Source organism: Homarus americanus, unplaced genomic scaffold (genome assembly GCF_018991925.1).
Source record: "Homarus americanus isolate GMGI-L3 unplaced genomic scaffold, GMGI_Hamer_2.0 scaffold40565, whole genome shotgun sequence".
In the NCBI taxonomy this organism is placed as follows: domain Eukaryota; kingdom Metazoa; phylum Arthropoda; class Malacostraca; order Decapoda; family Nephropidae; genus Homarus; species Homarus americanus.
The window spans coordinates 1295228-1317356 of record NW_024735503.1 but is presented as its reverse complement, the minus strand read 5'-3'; the positions used below and the strand labels follow the sequence as shown (position 1 = coordinate 1317356).

Genomic DNA, 22129 nt, shown 5'->3' with positions numbered 1-22129 from the left:
GATATTTTCACAGTCCAGCTGGGATGTGTTGCCGGCGGTGCCACTGTAATTACCAAGTGTCTAGTAAAACGTAGTCTGGGCAGCGTTTTTATCAGTCTGTCACTTGTAGAGACTGGAGGCGGTATTACAATTGAGTTTTAATGGCAATTGAACTCAGAAGTATAAGTACCTCTCTTTAAGTTTTAAATAGCGATGGCTAGTTTATTTACTAATCTAGAATACGGGCTTAAAAATAATTGAAGCCCACCAAGATAAATATAAACTGCCTCTGAAACATCGCTCAGTTAAAGTGCTTCTTTAAATGACGTATGTGAATAAATAATTCTACAGACTGAAGTAGGAAAAAAATATTTAAAGATGTGTGTTGACTAGACTGAGGAAGACGCCATCATAGCGAGCGTGCCCGGCCAGGGTCCCACAATCCTAGTTTACCGAGGGCCGAGCCACACACGAAGGAATTCAATATCCATTATAAGAATTGGATCCCCAGCCCCAACACTGCGTAAATAACACTCAGCCTCCTCCTCCACCTCCTCTCTCTTCTCCAGTCCTCCCTCCTCCCTTTCCTTCTTTCTCTTCAACTTCACCGACTTCTTTCTTAATGACAAAATCTTTATCCCTTTCTTTAGAATGGAGACGATTCGACTTGGTTCATCACTGAGCTAACTTTTTCCCCACTGCATCATGACATAATGAATTATAAACAACCGCTCATAAAATTAATTCACGGAAATTAAAATTATATTCTAGAATAAAAAGAAGATCTTTCCTCATCACATATTAAACTTGACCTACACCAACAACAACACTTCACCTCTCAAAATCAACCGGAAATTTCCAGCAACAGAGGCTGACGGAGAGGCAGACATTGTGGCGTCTCTGGGAACCAACCAGAACCCGCCATGAATAAACAGTCGCACACTAACCTTCCGCCGAGAACAATCAGAATTATTTATGCTCAAACAAACCCCAATGGCGAGGGGAAAAAAGAACTTCAGTTAACCATGCTCTTTTAACTTCGAAGTGAAATGAATGCGACTTGCTTGAGCCTGCGGTACTCTGAGTCCTCCCTTGGTTCCCGTCGATTTTTGTGTGAGAAAAACACCCAAGCTAACAAACATACACAAGCACACACATACATATACATACAAAGCACACGAACACACACACACACACACACACACACACACGAACACACACACACACACGTACGTTTTGGTGCTATGTCTAATTTCCCACATTTTAGTGTCAGGTTTAAGGTTAGATATATTTTTGTGCTAAAGTAAGTTTGTAATCTTTTCTTGTTTTCTTTTAAATCTCCTTTACACTTCGACCTAGATTTAGTTTGCTGTATTTCCTTCTTTTTTAGTTTCCTACATTTTTGTGCTAAATTTATATTCTGAAATACTTCCCTAGTTTTTTAAGTCTCATATTCCTGCTAAATTCTCAGATTGTTTTGTTCTGCCTTTTAATACTTTTTTACGCTAGATTTCGTTTTCCAATTTTCTTTTTTTATTTAGCTTCTCGTATTTTCATGCTATACAGATATTTATATCTTCCTCTTTACAAGTTGAATTACACACATGTAAAGCATTATTTCACTGTGTCCTGCTAATATTACAGCACTTGTTACATTTCTGTAACATTGTACACAATTAAAGATATTTTCCCGCGCGTAGTAAAGAAATGCAGTACAGTACAATGTTTCTTTAACACACATGACAGTTCCCTATACTTTCGGACGTGTAGCACAACATTTGTTGTATCTCAGTGTCAGTGTCAGTTTGCTGTCTCGAGTAAGTAAGAGGTGGAGTATACAGTCACTTGGCACGACACCGCCTGTCCCACTTTTCGCTCCGGCACTGCACTTCCTATATTTCTGGATCTCATATTTCCCCAGTTCTATCAGTTTATGTGAGCCAAGTGTTCGTTTTTCAATTCCTTGCCTCCTCTCACGCTTTCCTTCCATTCCTGGACGCTGCTTAAGCTCCTTTCCGACGCAGGATTCCAAGATAAATATGGATGTGATCCCCAAGAGTGTGTAAAGCCTAGTGTACTTTAAACGCCTTGCTCAAGTCCTGAGCAAGACTTGGGGACCACCCCACTGTAAACAAGCAACACCGCTTCTCAATTCAGACAATTTCATTATTTTTTCCCCACCTAAACAGAATTCCCTTTCATTTCTATTTTCCCCTCCCCGGGACTTGAATCCAGATTTTAGTCTGACCAACTGTGTTCCAACCTAGCGGTGGCTGTGTTCACCCCACCTCGGAGCAGTCACGAGACATTTAAAAGCGAGTGCTGGCGGGTTTTACTATTCCAGCCTGGTGTCTGCCATTCGTCGTCTGCTGCCCCGCGATCCCTCCTCCAGAACGACAAGTTAGCACGGGTTAAGAATGCCCGGGGGGCAAGTTTAATAAATTGCCCTCGGCCCAATGAATGGCTGGGGCCGACCACCTCCGCCCGGTGAGCTATTTCAGCCCCAGGAACACCCTGACGGAGGGGCTGGTGTGTCGCGCCTCCCACACACGTCATGACTCCGCGTCTCGTGGATCCCTCAGGTGCTATTCATGTGAGTAAAACTTTACGGTGGGTAATTTTCTGTGTCAACCTACTACAATTTAATGCCAAGGTGGATCTCAACATTAGCAAAAGAGCAATAATGAGGGACAGTAATAATAATAATAATAATAATAATAATAATAATAATAATAATAATAATAATAATAATAATAATAATAATAATAATAATAATAATAACAATAATGCCTAAGTACTATCAGCAACAAAAACAAGAACACGTGTTAAAATTAGACTGTCAGCATGGCAGCCAGTGTCCTCTGGCGCCTCCCTCCCTTTCCCTCTCCGCTCCATTACCACTAACAGCTTAATCCCTTCTCTGTGTCCCTTAATATCGTTAACACTAACGACTCGGAATGTTCTCTCCCTGTAAAAGTGCCGACTGTTTCATTTAATCGCGAAGTAATCATGAACAACTCTATTTTTTATAACTATTTCCAAATCCTAGAGTTAGTTTTCTAAGTGGACATAAAGTGACGCCCCGGGAAAGATTGCCGGCCCCTTGAGGCCACCCAAACACTTCCAGGTAAGAAGGAATAACCCTGCCCGTGTCACGAAGGTTGATATTTCTATAGTGAGAGGGTCGGGTAGTTAGCCTTAACGACGGTAACAGGTCAGCCTAAACTTTTCCAAAGCTACCAAGAACTATCCTAATAAAAATGGGGGAACCACTTCACCGCCTCCATATCTCGGTTGGCCAGTTTGCATATCAATCCAGTTTCCAGAGGAAAAACTTCTTAGACTGTAGCGGTGCTGAGCCTCTTCCTCTTTGGCTATAATGCTGGCTTATAGAGGGGAGCCATCACCGCCACCAGGAGGGAGTGTGGGCAGGGGTTCCTCCCATGCACTCGTGGGGTCTACTGAAGGGCCTTCACCGTCACCAGTAAGAAGTGTGGACAGGAGTCCAAACAAAAGCTGGTCAACTCATTTCACCACCACCAGACAGTGTAAGGGGCACTACCAGCCAGTGTAAGGGGCACCACCAGCCAGTGTAAGGGGGTACTTCCATATGCTACTCAACTACTCGTAACTCAGCCGCCGAGGCTGGAAGGCTTTGGGAGACTTTCTAGTTCCATGAAATAAAGTGTGGCGGGCAGGAGTCTGGCAGAGTGACTCTTGTATTAAAAGAGTGAACTGTACTGTATGTGTCAGGTCATCACCAGAGAGGGAGATCCTCCAGAAGAATTTTTCATCGAACATTACAAATGAGGAAGTTATCACATCCCATTGGTACAGTACCAAGATCCGTCCGTTCGGAAAGAATAGCAAGAAATCTTGGTGGCGCCTTGAGAAATCTCTGAAGGACCCCACGATGTCCTGAATGAGTTTCTGGGAGTCCTGTTAGGACTTAAAGTGCAAAGGCGCCCAACTAAGTTGCCGCAACTGCAGGTAATGTTGTTACTGCCACCCCCAAGACATTATTTCTAGTGACATTAGAGACCTACTTACAGCGCCTCTTAATAGCTTACACAGACGCTGCAGATGTTGTTAAGATTCTTGTCGGAGCTTCCAGTTACCGACAAAGTGCTGCGCTGTTGCTACAAGAAGGTTTGTTTCCAGAAATCTTTTATTCTTACTACGTGTTTAGTTTCATCAGAGTTTCCAACTCTTTTACTGCTACTACTCAAATCTTGGTACAGTACCAGGACTAGTTAATCTGGGCAAGTTTATTCTTTCCAGATCTGCTCGTTGCCGACAAAGTGCAACAGTGGCAGTAGAGAAGTGTGTGTTCCATGAAGCTTTACTCCACCTACGTGTTGTCATTTCCAGAGGTGTCCAGGGAGCGATGAAGTTGACGGCGGTGGATCAGCGGAGCTTCATCAGCCAGGGGAGTCAGGTGGCACGGTCGTCGGGACGGGGATGACCGCTCTATCACCCAGACAGGTAGGTCAATGGGCCGTGAAATGCAACATGAACGTAACCTGATCGAGGGAGGGGCAGACCCAGGCAACGCTATCCTTCACCTCTCCATCGCAATGAATCACGCAGCACTCACTTTCATCCACACTGCTGCGTATCTTCAGAGTGGCTCTCTTCTGTTGACCGGAGGCTATTGATAATGCCTAAATACGCCATAGAAAACGCGTGACGGATCGCGTAATCAGGGTAAAGAACTGTAAAATCGGCAGAAGCACCCAACAAGGCGAGGGGCCACGTCTTTAACTGGTATGGGGCGGAGAGCTCCCAGGGGACTAGTAAGGGCAGAGGGTAGGACCTAAGTTGAGTGTGAGGGGATGAGGAGAGAGGGGAGGTAGTGGCGTACACGGAGGAAGGGGAGGTAGGGGGCGTAAACGGAGGAAGGGGAGGTAAGGGGAGTACACGATGAAGGGAAGGGAGGAGGTGGGGGGGTGATGAAAGGGAGGGAGGAAGGAGGAGGAAGGACCGCTAATGAGTAGATAATGGGATAAACAAAATAAAAAAGAGCGAATAAGCACAAAGGCAAAAAGAGAGAAAGGAGAAGCCCGAGAGAGAGAGAGAGAGAGAGAGAGAGAGAGGAAGATGGGGGAGAAGGGAACGAGTAGAGGGGAAGGACAAAGGGATGGGGGAGAGGAAAACAGGTACCTTAGAAAACAATAGATTTAGTAGAGAGGAAAACTCAGAGAAAGAAGGGAGAGTTATACGATGAAAAAAGGGGGGGGGGCAGGGCAGGAGCTCATGGAAGGGAAAGGGAAGAGCTTTGGAGCATAATGGAGACCAAGGGGAGAACTGGGAGAGAGAGGCGGAGAGATGAGAAAACTGGGAGGGTGAGCAATATGAGAGGTAGACTGGAAGAATGAACAAAGTAAAGAGAGGGGAGGGAGAGTTGGGGGAGGGAAAGGTGGGAGTCAAGGGGTGTAAGATGGAGAGGGCTGGAAGGGTGAGCCAATTGAGGGGAGGGCTGGGAGTGAGCCAAGTGAGGGGAGGGCTTGGAGGGTAAGGAAATTGAAGGTAGGGCTGGAAGAGTGAGTGAGAAAGGGGTGGGAGGAGTAAGGAAAGGCAGCCACAATAATGGAGTTTGATCACAAAACGCTGAGATGACACCACCAGGGCATACTACCTGCTAGACCACAAGTGTGTGTGTGTGTGTGTTGAAGTACTGCCATACCCTTATACTCAAGGGTCATTCCAGCTCTACAACTACAGACGATAAGTATAAGTAAGGGCAATAAGTATGAGTATGGCGTACTTGGACAGACTCCTACTAAAAGAAGACAGACAGACAACTTATAAAAAAGACCAGTTTACTTACAAAAAAAGGGACACGCCACTTAAAACAGCACAAAATACAGTACTTACAAAAAACCCAACACCAGTGACACATTTATATCATGGGTAATCTCTTAACATGAAGGATTATACCCAGTTCTCGTAAGCAGTGATGGTGAGGCGAGTGTTAATGCCTTCACTACATTCTTGTGTAATAGTGACAAAAATAAGAGTAGTCAACATTGCTGGGATACACTCGTTGAAGGACACTGGGGCGCAGAATGACCTTAACTACCACACACACGAGAGAGAGAGAGAGAGAGAGAGAGAGAGAGAGAGAGAGAGAGAGAGAGAGAGAGAGAGAGAGAGAGAGAGTCGTGACCCACCACATCAGATACGCACAAGATAACTCTCTTAGTACGTAGTTCACTCTGTTGGTCACACTCTAAAAAAATAAACCACACACACACTTGCTTAAGACGTCACAATCAAAACATAATTTCATCAAAACACAAAGACGCATGTTGTATGAACGCCACGCATTATATTCACATGAACCGAGGACTCAAGACACTCAAATAAACAAACATTAGATAAAACAGCTGCCAGGACACGAGTCACAGTTAGACATAACTAAACGCTGTAAAATTAACCTAAAATTCACATTAATCACCAACGCAGCATAATCAACTACGAAAACATTATAACAAGTAACGTATTATAGCACTTTAATAACTAAGGTCTATAAAGCGCGTATGATAGTTAGTAAACACATTAGTTATCAACAATCAAAACTTTAGAGATGCATCTGCCAGCAGCCCACCTCGAAGGCCGTGTGAATGAAGCTGGTGATATACAAGGCGCTGTGTTGTGTCTGGTTGCCGCCGCCACCTCACATGCAGCTGGTCTGTCTGCTAACATTCACAGGCAGTGTGGCTCGTCTATCAACATTCACAGGCAGTGTGGCTCGTCTATCAACATTCACAGGCGGTGTGGCTAGCCAATCAACATTCATAATGGCCTATCGGTCAATACTCCCTGAGAGAATAACGTGACAAAATGGAGGTGTTGAACTAAGCTTAAGAACTATACTGTAAAGTTCAAGAAGACTGAGAAAATAGCAAATGATGATGATGATGATGATGATGAGAGCAGTAAGAAAGGAAGAAAGCAATACAAGTGATTAAATGTCAAAGGCACGTCATCAAAAACACAAAACATTAATTTTCCAAAGTGTATGACGATGAATAATTTCGAAAAGTCTTAACTGGATTATTTCGAAACATTGGAAGATTTCGAAACAGGATAAGAGCTTTTCGACAATTTGCTTCTATATATAAGTTTTCACACATACCATGGGGTGGGAGTAGAGGTTTCTTGAAAGCTTTTGTGGTTTGGTTTCAAAGACAAGACACATCAATTTCAAACATAGGAACTCAATATCTTGCATCAAATTTACAAAAAAAAAAAAAATCAAGGTTAGAAAGGCAGGTTTTGTTTCGAAAATTTTATGGTAAATTTGGAAATATTTCGTGAACCCTAGTCGACAATAATTACACTTCATATATACCCTAGCCACAGCACACTTATTTTTAGCTGTCAGTCCTCAAATAGCTCTCATATGGCAGATTGGCGGTAATTATAAGACCAACTACAGGATACTTTGTTTACATCACGTTTTAGTGAGATTTACCACCATGCTGTAACATCACTCTTATAAATATATGATAATTCGGTTCGGGTATCCTCGTACAAACCATTCTACCAGCGCACACTTCTACCAGCGCACACTTCTACACTTATACCGTATCTATCACTCGTATGTATCAGCTAAGAACAGCCACAACCCTTACATCGTCGTGTTAACTCTGAGAACAACACACACCGTGAATCAGTGTCCACAGCCGGATTAAGCAAACACGAACGCCAGGGAGACAGAAGAGGAGACAGATTGCGTCTCTTGGATGAACGCCGTCACATACTTAACAAAATATCTGTCAGCCACGCCAAGAAAAACACATGGCAAGATCAAGGAGAGAATTTTATGTTGGGCATCGCTGGTGTGATTCTCCTGTCAGCTACCAGAGTGGGAATGACATCACGGGTTTTTGTCAAGTCGGTAGAGTGCAGCGGAGTTCGTGTAGCTAGCGGATCCGCCAGCTGTGGATGCCAGAGCTGCAGGAGACGACGCTGGGGATGTGCTGGGTAGATGAGTAAAAAGAGTGGATACCAAGCTTCTTCTGTCATACCTCCTGATGGGGATGTGATCAACGTTGGGAATGTTCCCTGATGACCGTCTATTGTCGAGACGAATTAGGGGTTATGAGAGGGGGCGACACGGGTCTTGTGAATCAGGTAGGACACGGTGACCATTTTAAACCTCCTTCAGTCAATTCAGTAGGATGTTATATGTATTGTGAACTTTATAACACACACGCACGACAAACGAGGCAGGTCACATAAGCGATCGCTCGGAGGCCAGCACGTGTTAACCGAATTACGTGGTGATCTGAGCCGAAGACTTCCGAGCCCCTCACAATACTGCCCTGAGTGTCCACGCCGGTCAACAGCCCACACGTCTCACCCACAGACAGTCAGTTTCATTCACCAACTTACACACCACAGCCACCACAATCAACCAGTCACTTCATCAACCAGTCACTTCATCAACCAGTCACTTCATCAACCAGTCACTTCATCAACCAGTCACTAACTTCAATCAACCACAACAACTAGTATCTATAATATCTATGTTGCCAAACACTAGACACACAGCCACCCCCCCACTCATCTGGCCCGGCCACAGCCTCTCAGGTCACCCTTCCAAGTCACACCGTCTCCTTCAATCAAATTCTACGTCACACCACCCTCTCCAGCAGCTTCCCACGTCACACCCCCACCGTCCCACGCCACACCCCCACGTCGTGCGGTGTATTTGTGTGTGTGGTGGTGGTGGTGGGGCGGGGGGGGTAGTTGCGGCCTCCATATCCTTAAATGTGACTTTCGACCTTTTACGGTCTAATGACAACCCTTTCAATCTGGTTTTACGAGGCAGCCACGAACCAGCAGCTGATCCGAGCTGCCGGGCCATACCAGATAAAAGGGGCGAGTAAAAAAAAAAAAAAAGTGGACAAAAGCGAAGTTTTAGCTACAGAGAACAAAAGACGAAACAAATGAATGTAAAAGCTCTTACGGGACATCTCGAACAAACACTTAAATAGGTTAGTTCTTTTGAGAAATCTAATGATAATATATAAGTGATCTTTAAGCGCGCGTTCTTGGTAAATACATTAACCATCAACAATACAAAATTATGAAAGACACATCTATCTCCCATCACTAAAGGTGGGACTTGGCGAGGTTGAAAACATCGAGAAGGACCTTATGGGAGTAGTTCAAATACCCCGAGAGAATGCCAGTAAACCCCTAACAGGATTATATTACAGGTCGGAAAGGTTCTATCGTAATTGTTTAGGATTCTTATAGGGTATTGGAGGTGACCCCAAAAGACACGATAAAGATGGCCAAGACACAGAAGAAAGAGAGAGAGAGAGAGAGAGAGAGAGAGAGAGAGAGAGAGAGAGAGAGAGACCTGGTACAGTAAGAGGTCACAAAACTGGGCGTTAATAAGAGGTGAGGAGGTGGGGTCTTGAAGCAGCAGGGTGGGCGTGGCAAACCAACTAGGCTACCGTGCCATCATCTTTATAACAGCCGACACTCTCTTGCGTTAGTCTTCAACACCTCAACAACGTGTTTAGTCGACCCCCTAAAATGAATTAAGTGAGCCTCATATGAGTGATAAGGTCAGGGGACGGTACACACTGCCCCACCACGCAGATCTTTTTTTTCTCTCTCTTCCGTCATGGGAAAGGTTAGGCCCCGGGCGTTGCGGGCGGCCGGTCATGTAAGGGAGACTTGCCCTCACAGCCAATCCATTAGTGTAACGCTCGTCAGGGGCGTGATCCCTTATCTCCTGTGTGGGTCGTTCACGTTTATAATGAGACACCCGCTCGAGGGATGAGGGCACACGTGTTTTCTCTTCTTTTTATTTTGTGGACAATTCCAAATTCAGGGCAAGGCGGTGGTAAGAGCAAATGTGATCTGTAATCAAATATTTGCATAGACGAATGTGAGCTGTGATCATCCGTGTTCTAACGAGTAGCTAGAGCGGGGTGTGCAGTCGTTAACCAAATCTTAAGACAACATGAGGCGTCTTTAGTCAAAACATTACAAAAACACATATGAACTTGTAAGTTAAACCCAGTAATTCAAAGTCAACCTAAAATGCATTATATTATATTAACATTCATACAAAAACAAACGAAAAAAAAAAGTTTGGCAGTCATGACCATGGGCAGAGTGACGTGAAATTTATGGAACTGTCGTGAGATAGTCTTTAAAACTCTCAGAAAAGTGTAGATCCATAATACTTATAATACTTGAGTTTTATGGACTGTGGCTGCGGCCTTGTCTGCTTCCCTTAACCATAACCTGAAGGCCGTGAGCAGCGACTCAATAATCATACACTAAACTTTAACATAAATATAAAATCAAACAGAATAAATGAAAAACCTTCAATAAAAATACATTTTAAAGAAATTTATAACTTTAAGAGTCACGAAGGTATAAGTATACATACAGGTATACTGTACACCCGAAAATAACTAAACCAATCTGCTTGAAACATGACAAAGAAAACGCGTGCCACAGTACACTAGACGGGAGAGGAGTGTTTGCCGATAAATATTTGAGGCAGACCGTCCGGGGTACACCTTGCTCATGTTTTATCTCGTCAACAGTAGCACGAACCCTCCATCCAGCCAAGTGTCTCTGCTGCGTCATGGTGTTGCTGGGTACGCTTCTACGACAAAATCCTGCTTAATCTTAAACCTGCTGGGCCCGACTAATGGAATAAATCTAATGTAACTTAACCTGAAGCACCAGGGTGTCGGACAATATCCACTTAATCTGGTGTGAGCCCGTTTGCCACGACAAAACCTCGCTTTACCTAACCCTGGCCGGATCAATGAACAATTCCCACCTAACTTAACCAACTGGACCCGATTATTGGCCCAAAACAAAATTGATTTCACCTTGTAGGGAAAGATAAATTATGAGAGAGTTTTGCTGGTGGGACTGTCATACGTGGGAGGGCGAGAAATTGTGTGGGTGGGATTCTGGCCGCGCAGCCAAGCCAGGCCCGGGCACGTGTGGGGAGGGCGGGGTTGAGAAACACCCACTATTATTTACTGTCACGTGCTTATATTCCCCGTAAGTACGTGGTGTGTTTTCTCGGGACCCGCCCATTATTTCTCCCTGCCACTAGATGCGGTGCTTACACATATGTGAATTATTCCCAACACCTGAATTATTGTGATGACTTAGTGTGAGTCATTCCACAGAACCTCAATTCTTTCTCTTAATCATGTGAATTGTTGAAGTATTTTTTATCATGTAAATTGTTTGAGATTTTTCAAGTGGAAGTTTTATTTTTTCTCCTAATCATATGAGCTGTTGGAACATTTCTTATCATGGAAATTATTTAGCATTTTATCAATTGCATATTTTTTTTTTCCTAATCATGAGAATTAATGTAACATTTTTTTAACTGTGAATTCTTTATATTTCATGATCACAGGAACTAGTTGTCTCATCCTGGTACATGACACAAACACACAACATTCCCCCTAACATACTGTACATAACTTTCATCCACCCATTACACCTGACTCTACGTAACTACTTATCTTCACCTTAACTAACCTACCTTCACCTAAACTACACTATATCGTCCAACACACTCGGTGACCCCTTACAGTCCTCTTCCCTGAGTAACTGCGTCGTATGAGTAGGTTCATGGTTCAGCTTGTCCTTGGAGGAGGAGACGACCAACCCGATCCTTGACACTACCAAGATGTACCACACAAACGAAACTCTACACTGGCTCATCCTCTCACATATACTACAGTGAAATAAACTCTTAATATTTACCATTTATTTTCTGTGGTGGAAGTTTACGATTTAAGGCTAATTTTTTATATTATAATTACCAAAGTTGTATTACTAAGACCACCATTACCATTGACTTTTTTCTAATGATTTATATTCCAATTTGTGGTAAAACAATAAGACTAAGGCGAAAAACAAAGCAATATAAGCGATTTTTAATGATTTTTACAACCCGTGAAGTCTTGTAAACGTGACAATTCCTGATACTGACAAGGCAAAGCAAAACTCGAGTCGTATAAAACAAATTAATTACTAAAAGAAAAAATGACAAAACATACACAGATGATGAGGGTGCAGAGACACACTGTCCCTAACTAGGCTATAACAATCCTCAAGTAGCATTCTTGGACGCCACTAACATCATAACAACCTCATCAGCAGCGCCATAATCATACACTCACAACCTTGTCTAGACTGCTTCCTTACAGTCCTGCCCACAACACGGTATAAGTAACAACAAAGATCAGAAATATGTAAGAGTAGTGTACAATACTGACCTAATGGTGTGATCAACAGGACCATTTGACACCTGAAGGCAGAACCATCACTTAGAAGAACAAAAACCCTCAGTGAAATAATTGGGAAGAAAAACAAAGAAACTGTCAATAATTTCCACAGCAGGTGTTACGTCGAGGTTGTACTGAATATTGACAGTGGGAATATTAGACCATTATACAGTAGCCAAGTCTCCCAGTCTGGATGTGTGAGTCAGTGATCATGAGCAATGTGAAGGCTACTCTTGAGGGGGAAGGTCGTCGTGTAGCCTTGGAGTTATGTGTGCGTCTTGTGGGTGGCGTGTGTGTTCGTCTTGTGGGTGGCGTGCGTGTGTTCGTCTTGTGGGTGGCGTGTGTGTGCGTCTTGTGGGTGGCGTGTGTGTGTGTTCGTCTTTGTGGGTGGCGTGTGTGTGTTCGTCTTGTGGGTGGCGTGTGTGTGTGTTCGTCTTGTGGGTGGCGTGTGTGTGTTCGTCTTGTGGGTGGCGTGTGTGTGTGTTCGTCTTGTGGGTGGCGTGTGTGTTCGTCTTGTGGGTGGCGTGTGTGTTCGTCTTGTGGGTGGCGTGTGTGAACAGTATGTGCTCCAGGGGGTCGTGTGGCTAAAGTGAGGTAATGTGTTGTTGTTGTGGTGGTGGTGGTGAAGGTTGTTCCTGGAGGGTTGCCTAACCTTGGGATGCATATGAGTGGCCAAAACAACAGTTGATTTATATTACTACGGAAAAAATTGCAAAATAGTCAAATTTATAAATATCCAAACTGAAGTTAGTTTAGGTTTGTGATTTTTTCCCGTCTCGTTTTCATTTAACTTGCTACTGTTTTTCCTGTTACCTTTTCCTACAATTATATTACCAGGGCACCAATTTATCTCTGGCAATGAGGCTTTACAGTGATCAAAATTTATAAAATATAGAAGTCACTCGCTTTAGTGTATAACTCCAGAGGCCATACACTAAAAATGTGATGTCATTATGAATAACAAACTCACCTGGCGCCGATGAGAAGTGAGTCACCATCACGCTGCAACAGTCGGAAGTAGTCCGTCTCACTTTTGTTGCCCAGGAAGATCTGTGACTCCAACTCATCTGTAAATAAAGAAAATATTTGTAAAATAACTTCAGAAAAGACATATAAAAATGTGCACGGAATAAGAATTAGTTAAAACATATATTTAACAAATCACTGTGAGGTCTTAATTCCGTGTTTGTTTCACCTTTTTTGACCCCCATCTTGGTGTTCGTCTTTGGCTCCGACTTTGATGGAACTCTCGCTAATACACAAAGATTTGCTTAACACTGAGAGTAATGGCCGTCTTACTGCCCAACTCGAAACATTCCAAGAGTTTCTTAATGAAGCAACCAGAAGGATTTAGTAAGGTGAACTAAATGATATTGCGGGAGGCCAGCTGCCAGGCCTACCACATTTTATCACTCGTCTAGCCTTAGAGGAAGTGAATTTAGTATGCGGAGCGTCGCGTCACGCACGCCACGAGGAGCACAAACTCATTTGCATAATATATTCCCACTACGGGCACCAACAGCACGCAGCTATAACCTATTACACTACCCGCGGCTCCCTCAATCCCACTCCACGGTCGCCTCCAGCTACGATGAGGGAGATTAATTAATAAATAAATAAATAAATAAATAAATAAAGATGAAGACAGATGGGCGACAGAGCTACCACCCTCCTCCTGCCCACGGACTGGAGTAGCTTTACAACCTCTGTTTACCAATTATTATAATTACACACATTTAATGATGCATCTTAAACAGACGCTCAGGGGCCGCCGCAGTACACTTGCTACTGGCTCTACGTGTCACTAAAGCAGTTTTCATTAGTTCTTAAGGTAATCTCCTGAAATAATCCAGCTGCGTTAAAGCACATTCAGTTAATTAGTAATTACTAATGGTTGGCCAAAGAGGCTGGGGGATGGAGCCCAGTGCCTCACCACGAACTAGGCGCTGGATGAACCATAACCGTGATTTAGAGACTCACGGGATCACTGGAAACACAATGTTCCTTAAACCCACACATGAATATTTATCCTGCCTTCATTCATTCGGCATAAATAGTAATAACCGGAGATGAGATTCAAATGATTTCGCTCGGTGGCATTGGATTTCCACACGTCCGACAGCCGAAGTATTTTGCAAAGGTTCGACTACATCATGAAACCGGAGCTACATCAGCTCGCGCCCGAGCGCGTGTCATATCCCGTATGAGGATTTTTTTTAATGCTAATTAGGTCTGACTATCATCTATGTGGCGAAATTGAATTTTCCATCCCATCACCTCGGTGGTGTGCGTGGGAAAACCGGATCGCTGTTGTTGCCGGCCTCCACCGCCCGTCATTACTGCTGGGCTGGGCTGGGCTGGTGTTGCTTATTTTCCTTTTTTCTTGTTTCCTGACATTTATCTTGCTATTTATACGCGCGCAACATGGCCGGCCACACCACTTAACAGATACTTTTGGAACCTCCACTGACCAGACCTTTACCTCTCACTTCCGGAAAGGAGAGAATAAAAACAAACATTTTGAACACAATGACAGCATCCAGCCTAAACTAAGCGGGGCGGGAAGAGCATGTGTGTGAGGCTGATCAACACCGTGCTTATGACTCATCTGTGTCCTTTGATGACCTGGATTATGACAATGTGTCCCTCGATAATTCAACTAATTTCCCAATGGCACCTATTGTAAGAGATGAGGTTAAGTACTGGACCAAGATTACCACTGAATGACCTTCACCACAAAGATCACTACCCACCATTAACTCCTCATCTCCTCCCAGCAACAGTGACACACGTTGATTACTTCTCAGCATCATTAGTCAGTGTCCATAGGAGCCTCGACACCACCTGCACGTCTGGCTCATAAAACTGGACTATTTAAAAACAAACCATAAAATCGATGTACCTATCACTTAAGGTTCGTTTCTCTGGCCTTACAACACAATTTTTTTTTAAGCATTCATATATATCCTATTATAAATACAGGACGCTAATGAATAAACATACACGCTTATGTACTAATTCGGTCCTTCGGTGCTCGGAAAAATTTCTACTGGACAATATCCCATCACTGGTACCACAGAGAGAAATAATCAGCTCATGTCTCTTAAATGGTAAAGTCTTCAGTACCAACCACCGGCCTATTTAACTGGCGCCTCTAATACAAGATAAACTATTTAAACGACCTAGTTAACCTTTAAACTATGTTGCTTTACATCATCAATCAGTCGCTGAAATTTGTCTTACAGCTCGGACAGCTCTTGATGATGGTGGTGTATGCGACCAGGTTGTGGGTGGGTGGCTGGCTGGCCGTATGCTGCCGCCCTTGACGGCCGCCCACCTTGCTGTAAGAAGACTGTGTCCGGGTGGAGGCCAGGCTGGCTAGGTGTTCATCAGGGGGTCGTGGGAGGTGTTCAAGTTATAGAGAATTGACTGACTACGTGTTCAATTTGGAGGGACATGGGGCGGTGTTAAGTTAGAGGAGACAAGGCGAAAGTCAGGAGAAAATTGACATTATAAATAAACATGGGAACGAGAAAGAAAACTGAAAAGCCAAACTAAATAAAAGTATTCTTGCATTCAGACTCTTGACTTTATGGTAAGGAAAAAACCGACTCAACTCGCAGATAAGAAACGAAAGAAAAAATATCGTCAAGTTATTTATCACACCAGTGAATCGACGCCTACAAAGTTTCTCTTGAGGAAAACCGCCCCAAGGAAAATTTCATATATATTACCAAGACTTGCAATCAAAGAGAGAGACGCCACGAAAAAACGACCAAAAATGTAACGGAAGACGACAGCTGGAGAGAAACGAAGTTGAAAACGAGAATCTGACGGAAAATATGGAGCCGATGATGACGACTGAACAGAAAGGGAATCGTTCGTTGAAGCTGTTGAGGGTTGTGTTTACAGGAGCCCGCCGCGTCCCTCACCCGACACGCAACCCTCCCCACAATTGATTTAATATCGGTTTTCAGCACACAATTTGTGGGTCTTTAATCAGATTGGTAAAGCTGTGAAGGTCTAACCGGGTCTATTATCTGCCACGAGCCAGGACTTTACCGGAGTGCAACACGCAAGAGGTTTAAACATTACTCTGAACAGACGGTGAGCTGACGGAAGTTACGGTGCGTGTAGAGTCTGTAGACTGTTCATCTTACAGTAGGTTAGGACACGTTCATGGCAAAGAATCAAGTGCCAACACACGTCGAACATAATCACACTAACCACATACTGAAAACAAAATTCTTGCCATCAATCAATGTTAAAAAAATGAAACTAATACTTTAAAATGTGGAACTGAAACATTAAAATTATTAGATTAAACAAGTTTCTCCGCAAAAAAAAAAAATATATGCATCATCTATTTGATTCACTTAAACAGTACAACTAATATACACATTATTTATTCACCTTTGAGATATAAAGGTACACCATTAATTATATATCAAACTATAGGGAATTTTTACCATGTGGCAAGGAAATTTAAGCAAGCACAATGTTCACCCAAAGTCATGTAAAAAAAAAATTATACTTCCCTTCCTCAGACCAAGCAACACACCGGGTGGAGGGTAACATCAAACCCTCCTCAACCACCTGGCGTTAAATAAGTTCCCCCCCTCCCTCACTTCCTGTTTACTGACCTTGCCCTCCTTCCTTCACTCTCCCCCGAAATAGCTGGTGACCCCGGCTAGTGCCATGACTTCGTCTCACCCCTGGTGTCAAACCGGAGACCTTGGCACTCTATCACGTCTCCCTTACCCCGGCGCGTGATCCTGCCACACAGCTGTCCGGGGAAGCGTGACCCTCACAATGGCGCTTGTGGTGATGGGTCAGCTGCTGGGCTTGTGGGTGCCTCAACTGGTGCTCAATTTTTGGAAAAGTTTGTGAATCTAGCAAGTTTATGGAATATGAAAATAAAATCAGAGTTTTCCATTACTTATGTGACTCAAAGGCTTTGCAAAATTATTCATATTAATTAGAGAGTGAGAGAGATCGCCAAAAGCCTCCTAAATCAGTACAACAGCGTAAGACCTTCAGGCAGTGAAGTATTACACATAAAGTGATCAATTATACCACCTCCCGACGCCAGCCATAAAGCATCACCTACCAGTCTTATACCACGGTGTACTGAGATCACCTTCCCATACATTGCCTTTTGGGGGGAGTAACGAGACAAACATGCATATAATTTTCGGCAATAAATCCTGCTGGCCTTACCTGGGAACGCTTCCAGGTGTTTCAATTCCAATTCAACACTGTATACAGGTTTATCATCCACTGAGAATCATACAGCAGTGTACAGTATGATGGGTATGAGATATACTTAACGATCGACAACAGCAGCAGCCTCCTACCTGTTATTAAGCCGGAAAAAACTACACGTACACCGCGCTAGTCTTTTATCTGACTTTCAATGGCACTAAAACGACTCTTCTATGAACCGGTGTAATCCCTTTGTAATCTCTGATAACCTTGTCTGGTCCAACAAGCCTTAATGTGTACCGTCAGGCAAACATTTTCAGATAGCTATTGAATAGGCCTTCTGTAGTAGCAAGTCATCTCTGTGTAGTTTGCGATGAACCTTGTGTAGTCCTTGACCACACTGGCGTAGGTGTGTGTAGACAGGGGATGTAGGTGTGTGTAGAGGTGGTTGGGGGTATGTGTAGGGACGTGTAACAGCAGGCGCTACAAGTGTCGACCATGTCCCCGCAGCCTCCAGTGTCGGTCCAGTCCGAGATCTTCATTTTCTACTCTACCTCCTAATGAGGGTGGGTGTCTGCCTGGACCACAAGAGTATGGCACTAGCTTCTGATGCCTCCCCCCCTCCCCCCTACAATACATCACACAATTCCATTTTCTCATATCATTCGAATTCCAGAAACCTTCCTATCTCCAAGGACATTAGTGTATAGTTAAGAAAGCGTAAAGTATAATGAGCAAGTCCAACAAGGGGAGGACAAAATATGAATATATCAAGGGAGGGAGAGTGTTAATATACAAGAGAGGGTAGGCGAGGGTGTAGAGGCGGCTCAAGGACCCAGGTGGGCATGATATAGTAAGCTTGGGGCGTATATAATGGTATACAACAGCGTGAACGTGGGCGAGGAAGGCAGCAAGGAACGGGTCAGGTGGGGAAAGATTTAGAACACATGAAATTATGGATGAGCAAAGAAAAGAATAAGAGTTACAAAACATTGTGGTCAAAATATTTATCAAGAAATTATTGAGTTGACTGGTTAACGTGAGCGTCGGTCCTCCTCGTACACACAGGCGTGGAAACTGTTAAAGAGACCTGGGAATGGGACTGGTACACCCTGATGATGGGAAATGTGGACGACTAAGAGAGACATGGGAGGTAAGGTGGAGAGACAGGTGTATGGGGGGAGGCAGGTGTTTGAGAATGTGGACAGGTGTGTATGGGAGGAGGGAAGAGTCTACCGCTCCTACTAGCAGGATCAAGTTACCTGTGCCACACCTTGCCACTAACCTTGGACAGTCATGCTCGCACACAATTACCAACACAGACTTACGGCCAGCGGAGCAGACCCGTTCCTCCTCCACCCTGTAATCACTGTGGCGGCATAAACAACAACGCTCCCAGCTTTATCAATTGACCTCTGAGGTACAGACTAATCCCCAGCAACAATTAAAGATGTCCTCATAAAGTAAGTCGGTATCGCTTACAGGCCGGATTTATACACACCCAGTCAGCGAGATACGCCACTCTGAAAATGCCCTACAGAGCTGGGTGTCCCCCCCCCCATGTAATGTGCGGTAACTTGGAGCATCACAAGACGCCAATGATTCAGATTAATTAATATTTTTTGCGGCAATATCAAAGTGACGTATGAGAGGGTAAGATACGGCAGCAGATAGAGGATGAAGGGTTATCTGTGAGGCGTTTCGACAGTGCCCCCCCACTCAGTCACCAGGACGCGTGTTAAGTTGACGTTTGTACTGTCGTGTCAATGAGCACTGACGGAGTGATCGTTGGAACACGCACACACACTAGAACCAAAAAATCCTAATTACCCTCAACCATATTGCTTCCTGGTCTTTTATCCTTACCTCTTAATCAAGCAAAATATACAACCATTCTTGGGTTTCTCAAAGGCCATGACAATAAAAAACTATAACCCATTATTAACTCACCCACCGAGAAGCTACTGACTAGAGATAACGTGAACCACCAGTTGACAGTGACCGGAGCCTTTCCCTAATTTTCACATCCACGGAAATCCTCAAGTACAGGCCAGCCAAGTACACGACCTACTATGGTTATGATGATATACAAATAAAACAGTATACAATCAAAGGACCATTAGCCTAAATAACGGAACGACTTTATTACAATATCAAAAGAAGTGATTACCGAATAATAGTTGTGTTCCCATTTATCTTGGTCGACCACCCGACATAAACTACTGCAGATTGACGATCAACCTAAAGTCTGGATATTTATATACCCAAAATACCCCATCGTCCCGGAGAGGACTTGTAATTTTCTGCATTGTTAAGTTTTTGAATCAAATACCAGCACATCTTAAAGCGCCATTGTATAAACTACTCAGGGATAATACTGACTATAACGAGCCAAGTAAGAACCATTAGTGTTGTCAAGCAATATATTGAGTTGTGACACACACACACACACACACACACAAGACAACTGCACTGCGCCTCATGGACCCAGAGAGCAGCGAGGGCGAGTGATGGGTTGGTCTGCACCGCACAAGGCTGCACTAACCCACGAAATTACTATATCTCTACGACCACTTGATTCCACATATAACAAGACGGCGCCAACTTCTGCCCATTTACTGTCTACAAATGCAGTTCTGATATTCCATTTGGGTTTTATTTATGTTCCCAGAGAGTAATAAACCATATGTGGCGGCCTGGAAGAGTTATTGAATATATAATACACCGGATGAAACCTTTTGTTGGTTACTCTTCGGCGAATATGAAGATCGTAAACATGAATCTAATATACCACCAAGACGGTCATAGTATTCATTATAAATCCTTAAGGCCAAAAATCTCGTGGCTTCACCTACAAACAAGAGAGTTAAGAGTGAGGGTGGTATGACAGCCATTACCCCCAGTCCTCTCTTAACCAGGGGTCACAGCTGGGGACAAGAGGGGCAGATCTCGACGCCTTAAAACTACCAGGAACGACCCCCCCCCCCCCTTCCATCCTCTGCTGTATCTCAGTGTAATCTGTTTCACTTCAGTGCAATTAAATTGCCATTCTCAAAGGGTCCCCAAAGGGTTAAGTCATAATTCCCCGAAGTTAATATATTTCATCAGCATCACTCACTCACTCACCACCACCACCACCACCACCACCACATATACTAATAACATCAACTTCTTGATTACAGGTGGTATTCAGCCCTCGCTCATTGTGTTACCAAGAGAAATGGTAAATAACATTCTTACCGTGTGTTTCAATCTCGACGGTTCCAGTGTGTGTGTGTGTGTGTGTGTGTGTGTGTGTTGCGCAGCTTCCACAAATAAGATTAACAAGGAATGGTCGACCGAGGCGCGAAGCTGTAGCCTTCCTTTATCCTGCAGGACCCAGTGGGAGGCCGCGGCTACCTCCCCAGGGGTCCGTCTGTTCCTGCTCCTCACCTACCCCCCACCCCATCACCTACCCACGGCCCCATTTATCCCACCTACCTAACCTAATCAGTATCCTGGCCAGCTCCTACACCAACCCCAGCCTGCCTCGCATCCCCACCTATCCTATCCATCAACATCCATGACTAATATTTCATCCCAGGACTCAGGAGCGGCCACGACCAGCCTCCGGCAGCAGGGTAGTAGTGGGTCCAGGTGGCCGCCCCCGCCCTGCATGACCATCATGAAACACGGGTTCTGGACGCTGGCCATCACGCGTCCTGATAAAACACGCTAACAGACGGGCGACGCTGCGGGGATTACATACACCTCCTGCTGCTTGATGGGGGAAGTTTACTGGAGGGTGTGGTGGCTGGCTGGTGAGAGTGAGGTTGAAGGTGGGTGACGAAGGCGTTGATGGGGAGCTTACTGAAGGTAGGAAGGGTGTGGTAGCTAGCTGGGGTCGGCTAAGGGAAGTTTGGGGTCTAGAGTGGGAGACAAATGCATAGAGGTTGACGGTGGCGTTACTAGGCTGAGGGGAATAAGAGACTCCAAATGACGGTACAGGACTTATCTTAGACGTACAGTGAGAGTGTTGCGGGTACTAATGGATGTATGAGGAACATAATTCTAAGGCAGTGACGATTATCGTATTATCAGGTAATCCAAAAGAACATTATGTAAGGTAACTGAGCTAACTATAGTTGCTTGCGGAGGTTGCTAGCGTGTAGTGATGCACGAGGGAGATAACTGTGGTTAGCAAGATTGTGAAGGGGTCAACCGAAATCACCCGCTGATGAGTTAGTGGATGTTGAGTGTACATGTAGGGACGATACACTGTGTTCTTTATGGGCCATAGAGCCACGGGTGTTGGGGCGCTGTGTAGTCTCATCCAAGGAACATACAGACGAAGCCATGTGTCCTCCTCAGCAGCAGCAGTGGACAAAGAATAACAACAGGAAAGGGGGCGATAAAAGGGGAAAGAAAAACACTGGAAGACGTATTTACGGAGGTCACAGTAGGCAAAGGAACTACTGGAGTCGTAGTAGCAGATGCAGGTCACAAAGAGAAGGTCCTTGCAGGTCGCAACAGTAAGAACGAGCATGATTAGGTCAAATGAGCAACACGAACTTAATAAAACAATTCACATCAGCAAAAGTCTAGTACATAAACAAGCAGGTCAGATACAAATTCCTAGTAGAAACAAGTCGGTGCTCAGAGAA

The 22129-nt window shown here is 44.3% G+C and overlaps 1 protein-coding gene across 1 annotated transcript in view; it reads right to left on the bottom strand.

Annotated features, from left to right (window-relative positions):
* LOC121871138 (semaphorin-1A-like) overlaps window positions 1–18784 on the bottom strand; it is a 55181-nt gene extending 36397 nt beyond the window's left edge. Inside the window, exons 1-2 of the mRNA XM_042373281.1 lie at window positions 18772–18784; window positions 13252–13378 (exon numbers count right to left, since the gene is read on the bottom strand). Of these exons, the coding sequence (XP_042229215.1) occupies window positions 13252–13378; window positions 18772–18784 (140 nt within the window). The remainder of the gene's footprint in view (window positions 1–13251; window positions 13379–18771) is intronic.
* Between the last annotated feature and the right edge of the window lie 3345 nt (window positions 18785–22129).